General features: G+C 41.6%; 1 protein-coding gene across 7 annotated transcripts in view; it reads right to left on the reverse strand.

Moving 5' to 3' along the window:
* mef2cb (myocyte enhancer factor 2cb) overlaps positions 1–15,965 on the reverse strand; it is a 69,020-nt gene that overhangs the window by 14,812 nt on the left and 38,243 nt on the right. The window contains exons 4-6 of one of the 7 annotated variants that reach the window (XM_087794616.1): positions 3,987–4,130; positions 3,655–3,792; positions 1,498–1,675 (exon numbers count right to left, since the gene is read on the reverse strand). In XM_087794616.1, the coding sequence (XP_087650742.1) occupies positions 1,498–1,675; positions 3,655–3,792; positions 3,987–4,130 (460 nt within the window). Of the gene's footprint in view, positions 1–1,497; positions 1,679–3,654; positions 3,793–3,986; positions 4,131–15,965 lie in introns of all 7 variants that reach the window. The other 6 variants (XM_087794607.1, XM_087794651.1, XM_087794642.1 and 3 more) reach the window with 6 other exon arrangements.

Here is a 15,965-nt window from a genome sequence, read left to right on the forward strand (position 1 = left end):
TTATTATTTTAAAGCCAAATGAGGTGGAAGAGTGGGAGGGTCCAGAACATGTGTGGTTTGGTGAGGACAGTGCGAGCTCCAAAACTCATATTTAACTTCTCCTTGTATCCAGTGGTAATGACAGGGTGGGGGCGACAGTCTCAGACGAGAGGGACACAGTTAGGAATTTTGAAAAACAATAAAAAAAATGAAAAAAAAACTTGTGAGTCACTATATTAAAAATATAAACCAAAAGACCTGTGCCAAGCAGCTCCTTTTCAACCTTAATGTTTTTGTCAATAAAATATTTATTTTTAATTTGTAGAATTTGAAATATCAGTGATGACAACTCAGCTCAACTTGAAATGTTAAACACAAGAAAATCTTGATGTTTTTTACCAAAGTTGGAAATCCCAAAAAATGTGGAACCCGATCGTAGTTTAGAAAATAAGATGTTATCAAGGGGCCAGTTGGCAGCCCCTGCTTGGCCCTCGGGAGAACAGTGTAACCCCAAAATATATTTTAAATTGAGTGATTGACATTCTTTTTGTCAAGACTAGCTACACCCTTGTATCAAGATCTGATTTCTCATCATTGCTTAAAGCTTTAAGTCAGTTTTTAACCCGACACACACAACTTATTAAATGTACATTTTCGCTTTAAATACCTAACTTTCAAATCCGTTTGATTCTTTTGTTTTCTACATTGCAAGTTATTTCTTTGGCTTCTTATTTTTTGTTGCTTCACCTCATGACCAGACCTGAAAATAAGAACGTGGAAAATTTATTATTATTTTTTTTTTTAAAACAGACGTTTTACAGACGTCTCTTCAAACAATTGGTATTTGTTTTCAAAAGGATTTCCACCCCATCTCTTCCAGGGTTCACATCACAATGGTTTTAACTTTGATACATTTCAAATACTATCTTTTCCATTCTGATCGTTAATGTCTATTTTTCAGAGACTTTTATACATTTTCACCTAAATAAATCTGCTTCCACACTTGTCACCCCTAAAAACATCTCTGGTTTGTTCTGTTTGCTTCTCTATATTGCGTCTAGATAAGCTGCGAGGGCGTCACAGAGCAGCTGTATTTATACTGGCATCAGATTACACACAGGTGGAGCTCATCTTGGAATCATCCGACGACGTCTTCAGGCACTTAGAAGATTGAATACTTTCCAGCAAATTCATAATAAAAACAAAAAAACAATTTAGTGTCTCCGGCCTTCCCGCGAAAAGCCAGTCAAATACACTTATATAGAAGTTTGTGCGGAGAAGTTTACGGGGGTATAAATACGTATAAATAAATAAGGTAAAGTTAGTCTCATCAAGTTGAAGTCGTTTGCACAGCACCGTGCTCGCACCAACAACCTGATTTAAGCGTCTTTGCTCATTTACAGAACCATTTCCAGACACTAATAGTAGCTTTAGAAATAGAAGGCGTGCGAACGTTTGCGTCGGCGCAGCGGCGAGCAGCTGGCGGAGCAGCATGGCGAGCGGCGTCGCGACTCTTACCTGCACTCGGGGGTCTGTGCGTGACTCCGGGAGACATGCTGTTCCTCTGCAGACCGTGGTGCGCCAGCGGCAAGAGGTTGTGGTTTCCTAGGGAGGCCCCGGGGTGGCTGTAGATAAGATTGTTCTGGTTGCTCACGGGAATGGACACGGGCATGTCGTAGTTTGACGGAGGCATGGCCTGCTGACGAGAGAGAGAGAGACACAGGAGGCAGGCGGTCGGTTAGTTTGGACCATTATTTTTCGGTTATCCACCACCGGGGAAAGACGGGGAGGATGAGTTCAGGGGAAAAAAAAGGGATTGAAAGTCAAGCTAGACACAAACAAAAAAGTGAGGAAAAACACAGAGGGATCATGCATCGATGGTGCAGACGGAAGACAGAATGGGAACAAAGGGGGAACTAACTTGAAGAAATATTCTACTTTTTTAATCGCTAAATTTAAAGCGAAATTCACTCGTTTTATACTCACACTCATGTTGACTAAGATTTGGGAGTATTTCCAGAGTAATCCGTTCCTTTTTAAGAGTTTTAGACGAAAAATGCTAATGTAGCGGTTAGCACTGGTCGTCCAAAAAGACTCACTTTAAAACAATCCAAACCCCTCTATTCTGCTCGACTGTAACCTCCATCTTATATTGAAGCATCAACATGAACAATTGTTCCGAAAAAAGTCTATATTTTAAGCTTGTTTGTAGGAGAAACTCCCAGAATTTCCGCCGATGGCCTGGAATCTTCTGCTAAAAACAAGCTTAAAATATAGACTTATATACCTTTTTTCAGAACAATTTTTCATGCCGAGGCTTCAATACAAGATGGACGTAAAAGACGAGCACCATGGAGGTATTTGGATGTTTTTACAAGTACATCTTTTTAGCCAATAAAGACCATGACTACTAGTAGTCGCTACGTTAGCATGGACATACATTTTTGTCTATAACTCTCCAAAGAAACGGATTATTCTAAAAAATAATCCCAACCCTTAGTCGACATGAGGGTGAGTAGAAAATTAGTAAAAATTTAAATTTTGGGGTGAATAATCTTTCCTCATGCAATGAAACCGTTGCGTCTCTTCGCATTCTCTGGATGCTTTTGAGCGGTACACTCGCAGCAGTCAGCAGTCGGATCGGTAATACGAGAGGTGGTAGTCGGCCCCAGGCGTCCAGTTTGTCATGTTTATTGTGTCACTTGGCAGAAGAGCTTAACCTTGGGAGCGCCCTGGAAGTGGTTGATTTAGAATGTTAGCTTAAGGAAGTAGAAAATAGAACCCTAAATTACTGCCATGTGTCTTACAGCGAAACATGCTCATCCCGAAAGGATCTCGAGAGCGAGCTTGTGACAGAGCCACTTGAGAAGATCGGGGATATTGTTTTTTTCTTTTAATATAATTAATGTTCTAATGCGGTTCTTCCTTCAACCTGTTCAAAAGAATCAAAAGTCGCCCCCCCCTCCTTAAAACTGTTATCGCCAGCTGCTAGCCTTCCTGTCTTTACTCGTCTTCCTTCTCTGCCCAGAGTCCCCAGAGCAGACCACCAGAATCCAGAAAGCCCCAAGCTTGGCAGCCACCCCAACCACACATTGAACTGCCACTTGTTGTAGAACCCCACCCCTTTTTCCACCCACATCTGACCCATCCCGCCCCAGCCTCCCGAAAACCACAGCTCCCCTGCCTTATGTGGCTTTGTCAAGAAAGCTACTGTTCTCAGAATGGTTTGATTTTTAATTTATATTGTCGATTTTAAGACTCTTTTTTTTGTTGAACTTCCTTTTCGATCGATTCTCTAATAACTTTTTATCTTTAAGGTTTTAAAAAAAAGCAAATAGGCGAGTCGGATTTCTCTGAGGCATCATGGGTAACAGGTTCAAGGTGGGAACGCCACTGGGTCATAATTTGTCACCAGAGAAAGTCTGCAATTACGACGCAAAAAAATGTTTGCTCATTGTGGTCACGGCTCGACCAAATTACAGGACCTTTCCTCAAGCAGAAATCAGAGAAGCTGCTTTATACTTTCGACCGAGTATAAACAATGTTACTCGCTAGTGTCGTGCCGACGGCGGTTAGCTTGGGGTTAGCATTTAAAAAAAAAAAAAAGGGGCCAGTCAGCATTTTTTTTAGTTAGCTCGCTGAAGGATGCGGCACAGCTTTCCACCCAGTACTTACGGGTATTTTATGACTTTTAATCATGTGATCAAACTCCTCGTTTATCTGTTTGTATTTCTCCTCTGTGCGTGGGGTGAGGATGAGAGCAGATTCGAGCTCCGGGCTCTCGCTGCCTTTGTTCTCCTTCTTGTTCAACGCCTGCCAGGTCCCGCAACCACACAAAAAAAAAAAAAGAAGGATGGAGGGTAGACGCAGACGAGGAGACAGATAGATGGATGGTAGGAAGAGATGACGACAACATGGCGACGAAGACAAAAAAAAAAAAGGGTGGGGAGGGGAGAGAGAGGAAAGAGAGGTGAGAGGAAGGCAAGGGTTCAACGAAAGGTACTTACACACAGTCTCTGTCTGCTGATCATCAAATCAATGTCCTCGTTTATTTTCCTGTATTTGTCCTCAGACTCGGGGCTGTGGCCGACCGAGTCGTCTGCGTCGGGGTCTGGGCTGTCACAGCCATTTAGGCCCTTCTTTCTCAACGTCTGCGAACAGAGCAGTTGCACAAGACAGTTGAAGGGGGTGTGTTGGAGTTGAGGACAGACCCAGGACAACAGGTCGTGAGAGGACAACGAAGGTCAGGGACTGGTCTCGGTATTCAGTCGCGTGACTTTTTACTACTCCGTAGATTTCATTTCAGAAACTGGAATAGCATTATTCACAGTGTAAAACCAGAACCAGGTCTTTGAAAATGTGTCCAAAAAAAAAAGGAAAGGAAGTCACAAGAACACTTTCCATGTCCAGAAAGTCTCACATCAGATTAGAACCGAACAAATCCCTTCTAAATCCATAATTCTCGACGTCACTGAACTGTACATGATTCATCTTTAAGTGGAAATTACTTTTAAATCCCAGGGTAGGACAACAACATGAAGATCAATTATGTTCAATTACGAAATCATAACACAAAAATTACGAGACACTAAAACTGTAAAAACAACATAATAACAGGGTGAAAGAGAGAGTCTATAATGCAACAAGCGGTAATAAGATAGAATTATGGGTTGAGGGTTTGCTTATTGCAGGCATCGCTCAGAATTCATTTGTCAGTCAGAAACTACACCCTTAGTGTAAAACATGTAGTGGGTCATTCTACCAAACTAGTACCGTTCATCTCTGGTTCATTTCATGAATTCATTATAGTGTGTCACAACAATATCAAAAGAACAAAGGGCCAAGAACCCTACCAATGCATGTCCAGACAATCTCACATAAGATTAGCACCAAACTAATTAACTCTAATTCCGTTAAAACCGTAAGAAACACAACAACATAATTTCATAGAGTGAAAGGAAGAGTCAATAAGTAATAAGATAGAATTATGGGATGAGTTTTTGTTTATTTCAGTACTGATCAGACTTTATTTGTCAGTCAGAAACTAGATATTTGAGAATGTAAAAACATGTTGTTGGTCTATAAAACCAGTACCAGACATCTCTAGTCAATTTCATGAGCTCTTGAAAATGTGTCAAAAATATGTACTTCAAACGAACAAAGGGCAAAAGTGAACTGTAACTCACATTGGATTAGTGCCTAATAAATTGAACTGAAAAGTTCATGATCACTCACGTTTTACTCCAGGATAGGAAAACAAAATTAAAGTATGAATTACGAAATCAAAATCACACAAAAACGTAGTACAATGAGTAAATGTTAAGACCTTAAAACTTATCTTTATCAATCAACAAACGGATTTTCAACATCGATAAACTTTATAACGAGAAGACTTTATAATACGCCAACAAAATGAAGACACAGTCATGTAGTGTTATTGTGGTCAATGATTAAATCAAAAACACATAAAAAAGGGTGAAAAAAGGGACCTTAAAACTGTAAAAACAACAGTAAAAACAGAGTGAAAGAGAGCGAGTCATAAATGAGTTTGTGTTTATCGCAGCAGTTTCAGTTTCGGCCACCTGATGGCCACCTGCCCTCAGCAGACCGTCCTGCAAACAGCGGGGCAGGATGGCTACACTCTTTTAAAAAAAAAAAAAAAAAACTGGCTCACTGCTCCCTCTGAGCAGGAAGCGTGACTTAGACAAAGAGATAGTGTGGTCGAGGAGGGGAGGGGGGGGGGTATTAATTGTGTCCTTTTACAGTTATGGGTTGATGATGATAACAAACGGGGATGAGATTCAAGGTGTAAGCCGAGCCGATGCCTCGAGTACGAGACAAAGACGAGAGTGGGAGTGAAGAAGAAAAAAAAAAAAAGTACAGTAGCTGACAGTTAGAGATCTCATCAAAGGCACCCACCACCACCACCACCACCTCCCTTCACTCTCCTCCACTACCACCACCCCCCCACCACTTCCCTCTCTCCTCCTGGCTTTAATAAAGGGAGATTAGTCTACAGGAGGAATATCACGGGCCTGCTTCTGTCTGTGCAGCCGACGCTTCACACCGCGCTCCCACTTTCATCCGAGGCTCCATATCAGACAGACGTAATTAAATTTACTTTAGTACACCCTGTATTTGATGCTGATCAAGTGTGTGTGTCGTGTGGGAGGGGAACGGGGGGGGGGTCTGTGTTTATGTGTGTGGGTGTGTGGGAGTGGGTGTTAGCATCAAAAAAAAAAAGAAGGGAGCAAAAGAGTGAGGAAGGAGGAAGATAGACGCCGCGATAAGTTAATCTCGGCGAACTCCTTTCTGTCGTTTGTTTCCCTCCGTCAGCGCTCACTCACCGAGGAGACACTGCTACTCCATCACACACGGCGGCACAAGTGACAAGGAGTGATCCGCCTGCTTAGAAAACAAATAACAATCCACTCATCTCTCATGTCGGCACAACAAAGCCTTGTTTTCAATGTGGTTTTAGTGAACTTTGAGGGCTTCTTCTTCTTTTTTTTTTTTTTCGTGTGTGTGTGCGAGCGATAACTGTTTGATTCCTTGAGGCGTCTCGTGGCAAAATGCAGCTACCGTAAGCGTGTCAACTCTCCCCGGCGCTCCGAATCCCAGCTTGGCCCCTACGAGTCGAGAAATCTGGAAATTCTGAATTTTTTAAACAAAAAAAAGTGTCTCTCTCATCTTTTGACAAGTCTTCAGGAAATCACACTAAACAAATCAACCACGGGAAGCGGGAGATCTGACTTCAGAAAAGAAAAGACCTTCAGTGAATCAGGCTCTCTCTGAGGTGGATGAGTGGAAACAGAAAAGAACAAAGGGGTTACGGAGGTTTCGTGCCGCCGTCTTCTTTGGCAAAGGTGCGAGATGTAAAAAAAAAAAAAAAAAAAAACGTATTTCTTTTGTGTAGTTTCATGCCTGGTCCTGGTGATGCATGGTATTGAACTGACAGAAGACTGAACCGCTGGCCTTTTTTTCTTGAAGATACAAAAAATAACTTTTCTTCCTCCTTGCAAAGATTTCCACCTCCTACCTCAGCCAGCATCACAGATCCACTTCCATTCTGGGAGGAATCGACAGGCTAGTGCTGAGGGTCCATATACGGGGCAAGTGGTGGTCTGTTTAAAAGGGGGGTGGGTGGGAGGGGGAGAAGTTGTTGTTGATGCCGGGGGTCCAGGGGCGGGGGGGTGTTATATGACTTTGAGGCATGTGGTGACGGCTTAGCTTTCCAACAGGGCTCAGCACATCAAGGGTGCGATACAAGGGCACTATGCCACGCATCCCAGTTATTCCCACCTGTTAACGGCCGTTACACCTGTTGCCAAGGCCCTGACTCGACACCGGGCCGGCCAATGGGATCGCGCCGGGCTCCTCGTATAACCATAGAAGGCCCTCTCGGTTGCCGAGCCGCTCGCTCGCCATCAGGGCATCGGCTTACGTTTGTCTAAAACCTCTGCAGTATATCTATAGACGGCGCGATACATAGGATACGCTCGGAAGAAAATAATAAAAAAAAGAAAAAGTGCATATCGGGCTCCGGCTGGGTGTCTTTTTCTCTCCGTGGCCCCCTTGGAAGCTTGCTCCTAATTAAACTCCTTCTTCATGATGCTCCCTCATGACTCGACTTGTCACCGGGCCCCTGTGAGGCAGCGATGGCATAGACACAGCGTCCTACATATTTAGACGACCGTCTCATCAGTACCCTTCAGCTGCTCAGCTGTTGTGCTAAAGGCCAACTGCGTTATCTATAAGACCGGTACGTCATGTCTCGGATGTTGGGGCGGATGAGCTAATAAGCAGAATATATCCACACTATCAGTTAACCTAAATAGTATAATGTAACATCCACGGTAGTTATTTTTCAGGCGAACCTAACGGAGCTATATGTGAAACCGTACAGGGTGTCGGGTGTGAGTTCTACGTGGGTCTGGCGGGTCTTCCAGGGACGGGTGACGCCACCCCTAAACTCTTCTGCCGCCACCTCTGCGTCTCACACCATTTGTTCATGTTTTTTTTTTTGCTCACAGGTTTTCAATAACGTGGATGAAATGTTTATTTTTCAGAATGACTGCAGTTAGCACTGCTATGACTAGCTAAGCTAAACATTTTAACAATTCTGTTTAACTTCACATATTTTATAAACTGTTTTTTTTATGGGTTTTAAGGTTAAGATTACACAAATTAATCTCAGGTTTTATCTAAAAAATGTTTTGATTTGAAAAAAAATTAATATATCAAGATGTGTAATAATAATTACCTTACTACACTATCGGAATAAACAGTAGAACAAGAATGATTAAAGTACCATTTAAATGAAGGTCTTAACTTAATGGTCCCTAGTTTTTTAGCATTAATTGCAGCTCTAGTTGTTTACGTTAACAAAAGTGATAGTTCATCCCTCATTTTCTACTAACCTTCATGCTGACTAAGGGTGTATTTTCAGAGTAATCTTTTTGAAATTACAGTGAGAAAACCTCCCTTTTTCATCGTCCAAAAAGTCAAACTTAAAAACATCCAATTACCTCCAAACTGCTCGTCTGTCATGTCCCTTTTTGTATTGAAGCTTTGACACTAGAAATTGTTCAGAGAGTGTTTAAGTGAGTCATTGTTTTAAGCTTGTTTGTAGCAGAAGCCAAAATGCTAACATGCAACATGGACAAGAAAAAAAAACGTCTTTAGCATTTTAGCTTCTGCTACAAACAAGCTTAAAATATAGATTTTGTTTTTTTTTGTCGTGCATTTATCAGTCGAGCAGTGTATGTAGGTATTTGGAGATGTTTAAGTGTCTTTTTTGGACGAGGAGGACGAGCAATAAAAGTCCATGACCGCCATATGGAAATACATTTCTGCCTGTAACTCCAAATAGACAAGGGTTACTCCTATGATTAATCCCAACCCTAAATCGACATGAAGGTGAGTAGAAAATTAGTGAAATTTTAATTTTGGGAAAACTATCCCTTAAACACAAACACCATTTTTTTGGAGGATAATTTTGTTTTGTTACCGTTGGCAGGGTCTATCTTCTTAATTCCAAACACTTGAAGTATTCGTTTAAGAGCTAGGAAACTCAATTTCGACAAAGGAAATTGATATGGAGTGATGTAGCAATAGGGGTGAGGCTTTCGTACTCCCATCCCATCACAAAATGTCAGATCCTCCTGTGGATTCATGCCCTCTATCGCCAGAGCAAGGGTGGCCTTGCTAGAGGCAGGGGCAGACAGAACTCAAGACATGCTCTCATTTGTCTCAGTTCATTCTCTCGTTCTTGCTCTAGTTTTTTTTTTTTTTTTGTGCGTATGTGTCTCAACCCCTCTGTCTCTCACTCTTTCTTTCTGCTTTTCCGAGTGAAGGGAACATCAGAGGGATCAGGCTGGCTTAGCTCATTGGAAGCAGATGGCAGACCAAAGGCAAGAAGGCCGCAGTTTCATGAAGCGTGGTTGGAACATGCCAGGATCATGTCGAGGGGGCATACCCATGGACGACGGCGACACGGTGTGCATGTGCAAGTGGGCTTCTGGGACGGGAGATGGCTGATTTTAGTAGGTTAGCGATCAGAGGAATTGAACTCCTCCAAATCACAGACTGTCCCCTTCTGTTTTTTTTTTCCTCTCTCTCTCTCTCTCTCTCTCTCTCTCTCTCCATCATCATCTGTACATCCCTCTGCACCGAAGCTATCACATCAATTGCTTATCATTGATTTTGTCGCTTTGAAGCCACTTTCTCTTGATGCTCAGCTACACTAAAATCAGGAATCAAAGGATCGTCGCTGGAGTCTATCGTTTCCCGCTGGCGAAAAGCGTTTCTCGATAAAGTCGACACGAGGTCCTTCGCCAAAAAGAAAAGGGGTTATATCTGAAACATTCTTTTTACAAGCGTACCTAGCGAAACAAGTCTTCGTACAGAAGAGACTCGGCGCTCATAGACATATCGCACTCATTGCTGGAGAGTGCTGCACAATACCAGATGGTGGAGTGTTTCCCATATGGAAGCGACACACACTGAGCACATGTCGGAATCCAACACTGTTTGCTCCTGAAGCATCTCGGCGTCGGGGAACAAAGTGGTCATTCATGATGGACAGTACGATTACCCAGATAGACGTGATGAGACGCCCCGGCTCGGAGAGAGAGATAAAGGGGGCACTTGTGTGTTTACCCACAATTCGCTCGCTTCATAATTCGCCATCAAGTGCTTTGGATTCTACATACAAATGAATTCACTAAGGCCGGTGTCATATGAGTGAGTGACTGCGTCATTATTTTTTCGGATTATTTCGGCCTCTTCTTTAAGCCCCGCCCACACCATCGTCACTTATCGTCTTTTGTCTTTGCCTCTCTTATCGCCCGGTGCCACGGCAGGAAGAGGCAGCCCGAGGGAGGCCTTGAGTAACAATGACCAGCCGGTTGACCTCTGCCGTGTGACCTTGGATTTCCAAACCCAGCCCAAAGCTGTAATCGTGGCAAGGGACAGGGGCCAAAGGGGGGGTAGGGGGGGTGCTGCGCACTCGAGGCAGGGCAGGGAATGCCACGGTTAAAAATAGCCCTCCATTATTTAGAATTTTCCACAAATAGTTTCAAAAGAACAAGGGATCATTTCATCTTAATGGCCAGGGTGAATTGTTTTGGGTCGTATAATGGAAAAGTCTTTTGGCAACGTGGCTTCAGAAGTGGCTGCACACCACACCAACCACATATTAACATGCTTTAAACTTTTTTTTATTTTACTTCGTTTGTGTCTGCGTGGCTTCGATATCAACATGTGGACATTTAAAAAAAAAAAAACTGCCTCTGCCTGTTGGGTTAGAGTCTGATAAAAATCTAACTCTGTGGGCCATGTGTTGAGGACAGATGTTTCCAAAAGATTCTTACCTCTTTTTTTGTTGCTAAAATGATTACATTTTGAGTTGTTTTTTCTTTGCTTGTTTAAATATCAAATAATTAAAAGCTTCTCTACTGTAACCTTGGGGCCTTTCACTGATGCATCTGGTGGCTCACCGCAATTCTTCATGGTCGATTCCCAGAAGGAAGAAGAAATCCAGATGCTTAAGAAGACAATGACACTTGAATACTAAAAAAAAACAAAAAAAACACCCCCTCCCGGCGAGACAAAAGAGAGCGAGAGAAAGTAAGAGATTCCTGTTCTTCAATTCGCTCTAAGAGAAGACCGCCAGCTATGAAACTATTTTTAGCTTCCCCACAGACTATTTTTGGAACAAGAAGCATTTTATGATGACTTTATGAGACAAACTGAACAAAAAAGAATTGACGTGGGCAGTTATTATTGTAATGTGATCCAACACGCAATACTGCAATGAGCCGATTGTGAAAGAAAAAAAGTAGTTTTTCTACAAAACTGACTTTTCGTTGATATAAAAAAGTACATATTTTGTAAGAGGGAGCAGACGTTGAAGTAAAGACCCTTTTTTAAATTTATTTTACAGCAAAATGTTGCCTTATATTTAGACCGATCACTTGCATAAAGGCTCAGTCTGCACTACTAAGGGTGACAGATCTTCAAATGAAATGTGGATCCAGATGGTAATTCCATTTAAAAGTCAGCTTCATGACTTTCTAATTAACTACATTTTTTAAAACATTGCTTAAAACAATTTTCTTAAAAAATCTGTCTCAATTAAATGTATTTTATTCCAGTATCTATAGATCCATTGCACCAATGTGATGCGAAAAGTTGCTGTTAAAGTTTAAAGAAAATGTTTTCATGAAGCTTGTTTTTTCCTGTTAAGTATTACCGTTTCATAACTTAACCACATATTTGTCTATTTTTAAGACTCATAATTCAATTGAACAAGCAAAACAAATGTCTTCGGCAGCTGATTGACTTCAGTTACAGACACGCTCTCTTGCTCCGACACATGTCGTTGTTCTAATACATTTCCTCGGCTGTGAGCTTGCCAAAGTCAAAAGTCTAATTTACTTATGTCAAAGCCGCTTCAGATCCTAATCCCCCGGCTCACCAGCAAAAACAGTCCTGTCGCCTGTCTCTGCCGCTTGTAAACACTGACGCTCTGTGTCCGCGTGTCAAAGGCCCCGCCCCCTTTATCGCCGAAACCCATGTCACACCACATGCACTGGTCTGCATGAAAGAGAGGCGGCCACTCAAGACATTTGGCATGGACGCCTCGATTTAAGACTGCATCACACGAGAGCCTTGATTTGATGTAAATGGCCCGTGTTAAAAAAAAGAAATTAGCTTCTTGCATTCCTGTCATAGTCATAAAAAAAAGATTTAATCGGCCATCTTTACTGGAAACGCCTTGAGGACAATGTTCTGTTGAAAGCCTCGGAACAACCTCTCGGATGTGTGCAGAACAAACTATCACTTGAAAAAGAGAAAAACATCACATGATGAGTGAGACACAGAGACTTGCAGTCTCTCTTCTCGAGTTCAGAGCAAATTAACACCATTTGTGGAAGAAGAAAAAAAATCCATCGCCTGGTTTTAAGTAGATATACGGCTCCTGTACCCACTTTCCCATCACCCACCGCCGCTCCTCCTATGGATGGTCGCTGGACTGAATTCACACCTGTGCCTCTCACACATCCTGGCACACGGGTGAAACAAACGCAGGGTGAAACATGGCGAGGGAGCTTTGCTGAATCTCATTAGCCAAGTGGGTAGTCATTAACAGAATGACCTTTGGAAATAATTACCAGCCTCCATCTCTCTTTCTTTTTTCTCCTCCCTCATTCCCTTCTCACACATCGTTCTCTCTCGCCCTCTCCCTTGCGCTCTCATTGACAAGCTCCTTCCAGGTAAAGGGGGGAGAAAAGAAGAAGAAGAAAAAAAAACAAACAAGGCGGATAGTTCTCGCCGCTGCTTTTTAAGATTACCGGGTGAGCTGAACTCGCAGATTAGATTAATCTGCCGGAAATGGGATTGGCAAACTGCCTTTATTTTTTCTTCTGGCAAGTCTTGGGAGCAGGAGGGGAGGTCAGCTTAGAAGCAAGAGACATGTGCCGTGCCATGTGATACTTGAACCAATAGGGGAAGAATGTGTTGCACTCGCTGAGGTCATCACAATGCTTTCGATACCATGGGGTTCGAACCATTTGTCACGTTTCTTTAAGGTACAAACCTGAGCCGATACATCCACCAAATATACAGTATATACATTTATCTTCACGGTTTGAATTGAACCTGTATATTAGCAGCCATGGTTGTTTATTCGATTAAAAAGTAAACAAGTACAATAACTAAAAGATGGTTTGGATATATAGTTATTGCTTGTCTTGAGCATGATCCACCTATGTTGGGAGATAACATACCTTTTTTAATGAAATTGAAAAGAGGTAAATACTGTAGTTCCAGAGCATGCTCGCACAACTAGGGCCGGCTACTGAACTTTGGTTCTTTAGTAGCACCGACCAAAATGCTTGGTAGTATCGAAAGGTGTTCCATATTATGGTGTCAAGTTTGATACTTATGAAGAAAAACTGGTAGCTGACCGATTTGTACTATGTGTAATGTCATCTTGAAGAAAGGATTGTTATGGAACCGTTATCCGGTATCGGAGTGAAGGTATCAGTATCAGTATCAAAGATTTTCGTCGATACCCAAGACATTTTTATTTGTTCAGGCTTTTCCTTGATTTTCTGGAACTCCTGTTGTGTTATCAGTTTTATCTTGATCTTTAAAGTATATACTTTATTGAATATTGTTTTGATTGTTTAAGCGCTTTGTGACCCTGGTCTAGAAAAGCGCTATACAAATAAAAATTACTTACTTACTTACTTACTATGCACAACCCAGTAGAAACTGAGAAAACAAAAAAAAAGAGGAGGATAGCGCCATGGTGTGGGCAAAAGGTATTGTGGATTTGCAATAGCCATATCATGGACTACCATCTGGACTATAGTTTCTTGTCCTCTTGTCAACATTTAGTGTATAAATTGTCCTCGCAACAAAATGAAAACAACAAAAAACACAAACATATCCTCCTTAGAAAAAACTAAAAATAATACCTCTATCAAGGTCATTGTTTGACAACCAAAATATAAAATCAATAAAGGTACTTTCAACATTCAAGAATGGTGTTGGTACACACAGTAAAATGAAGTAGTTGACGAAACGTTCAAGATCTTGGATAGTCCCGAATCCCAAATACCTCCTTGGCAGAGGTAATACAAATGATTGTATTGCCGACACATACGTCATCATTCTAACTCACTAGCAAATCTTTAAGCTTGTTCGCTTACATCAAATCTTTTGTTTCCACACAGTGTAAAACTGTACTTAGCCACGGACCAACTGTTGTTGGTTTCGAGGTGGTAAGCGAATCCCGAGCGAGAGCCAGGCAGCGCTGCTCAGATTTGGGTTTGATCTGCGAGGAATAATGGACTCATTCATGTGCTGTTTACATTAATACTTGCGTGGTCAGCGGCCAACAGCAGCTTTAAAGCGATTATTCCGCAGGATGAATTGAAAAGAAGCGTAAGAGATATTCTGTCGTCATTTCCCTTCCAAGCTTTTTTTTTTCTTCGCTCCGTAAGCCCTTCACATGTCCAGGAAATCAACCTGGCAGAGGGAGAGTTTAGGAAATCTAGCTGCGTGTTCGACTGTTTTATCTGGAGCCACACTGAGAACGGGACTGTAGACCTGCCAGGACGACATACTTGGACCTCGCTTGGACGTCCAGTGACGAAGAGATCTGCTTGTGTTTGATCTAAACTGTCTCCCGAAGCCAGAGTAGCTTTATCTTGAACCAGGATTTGTTTGAACAGACCATGATAACAGTACAGAGGTATGATGCAGTTACTCAAGAGTATCAGGGATTTCAGTGGAACGTCTTGTTCTCTGAAACATGAAGTACTTCGAGTTTAACCGTCTTGACAAAAAGTGCTGAGGTTGTTTTTTCTTTCTTTCGTTACATCACCAATGCATGGAAGTCAGACTGGATTCTATCGTCAAAAAACAAAAAGTAAAATTCTTATGAATAAAAATCATTTTAAAATGTACTGCCTACTACAAAGACATTGTTTCTTTAAGTTAAAATGGCAACCGATACCATTGCTTTAAACCCTAGCAAGAGCCAAGGTCTTCAACTGGCAAGTTGAAACAAAAAAAGGTGATGAAATAGATTTATTTTCTCTTTTTTGTCTGGTTACTTAGTGTCTGTTAAGCTACACCTTACCACCTCATAATTCATAGACAAATAAATAGGGTGAGTTAGGGTAAAGGTGGTCCCCAACCTACAACTGCTGCTCAGAAAAAAATAAAATAATTTGTATAATTTCAATTTTATCGACCGTTACTGTCTGAAATGTGTTTTATTTTGTAAATAATAAATAGTATTTTCTCTGAAGTAACATTAGTCTACGACTCTTGACACGTCAAAACGCTTGTTTAAGTGAAGTATCCTCAAGAAATAAACCTGGAAACTAGTGTAAATGAATGAAGCACAAATTCTTTATGATACATTTTATGCTGTTTTACTGTCTCTGAAGATCAGTCCGTGAATATACTACCAACATACTGTAAATCCCATTCAAAACAGTTAGGGGACCTCTGCTCTAAGGCATACTTATATAGTATAGATATATGATTATTTAAGTAATATTTTAAAATAATTGCATGCATTAAGTCTCAAAAGAGGTGCATCTTGGGCTGTAAAGATGAATTCAAATGACACCTGGATCCCAATAAAACTGACAATAATCTGTCTTTAAAAGGTATTTTTCTTTCACCAACGACAAGTCCACTATGAGAATAGAAGCAGTAATTCCAAGTCAACATTTTAAAAAAAAAACAGCGTTGATTTGGACACACTTCTCCCGGGAACAACAATGAAGCCAGCGGGACGGTTTTTTAATCTTCACACTCCTCTTATCTATATACGTTATACACAATAAACATCATATATGAACGACATGAGGAGAAAAACAAAGAAGACAAAGCCCCCCCCCTCCCCGCATCCCCCCCCGGCTTCCTCAAACATGGCTCATGGAGGCAGTTCAACACCC

The sequence above is a fragment of the Callionymus lyra genome, chromosome 1 (genome assembly GCF_982586985.1).
Source record: "Callionymus lyra chromosome 1, fCalLyr1.hap1.1, whole genome shotgun sequence".
Lineage (NCBI taxonomy): Eukaryota > Metazoa > Chordata > Actinopteri > Syngnathiformes > Callionymidae > Callionymus > Callionymus lyra.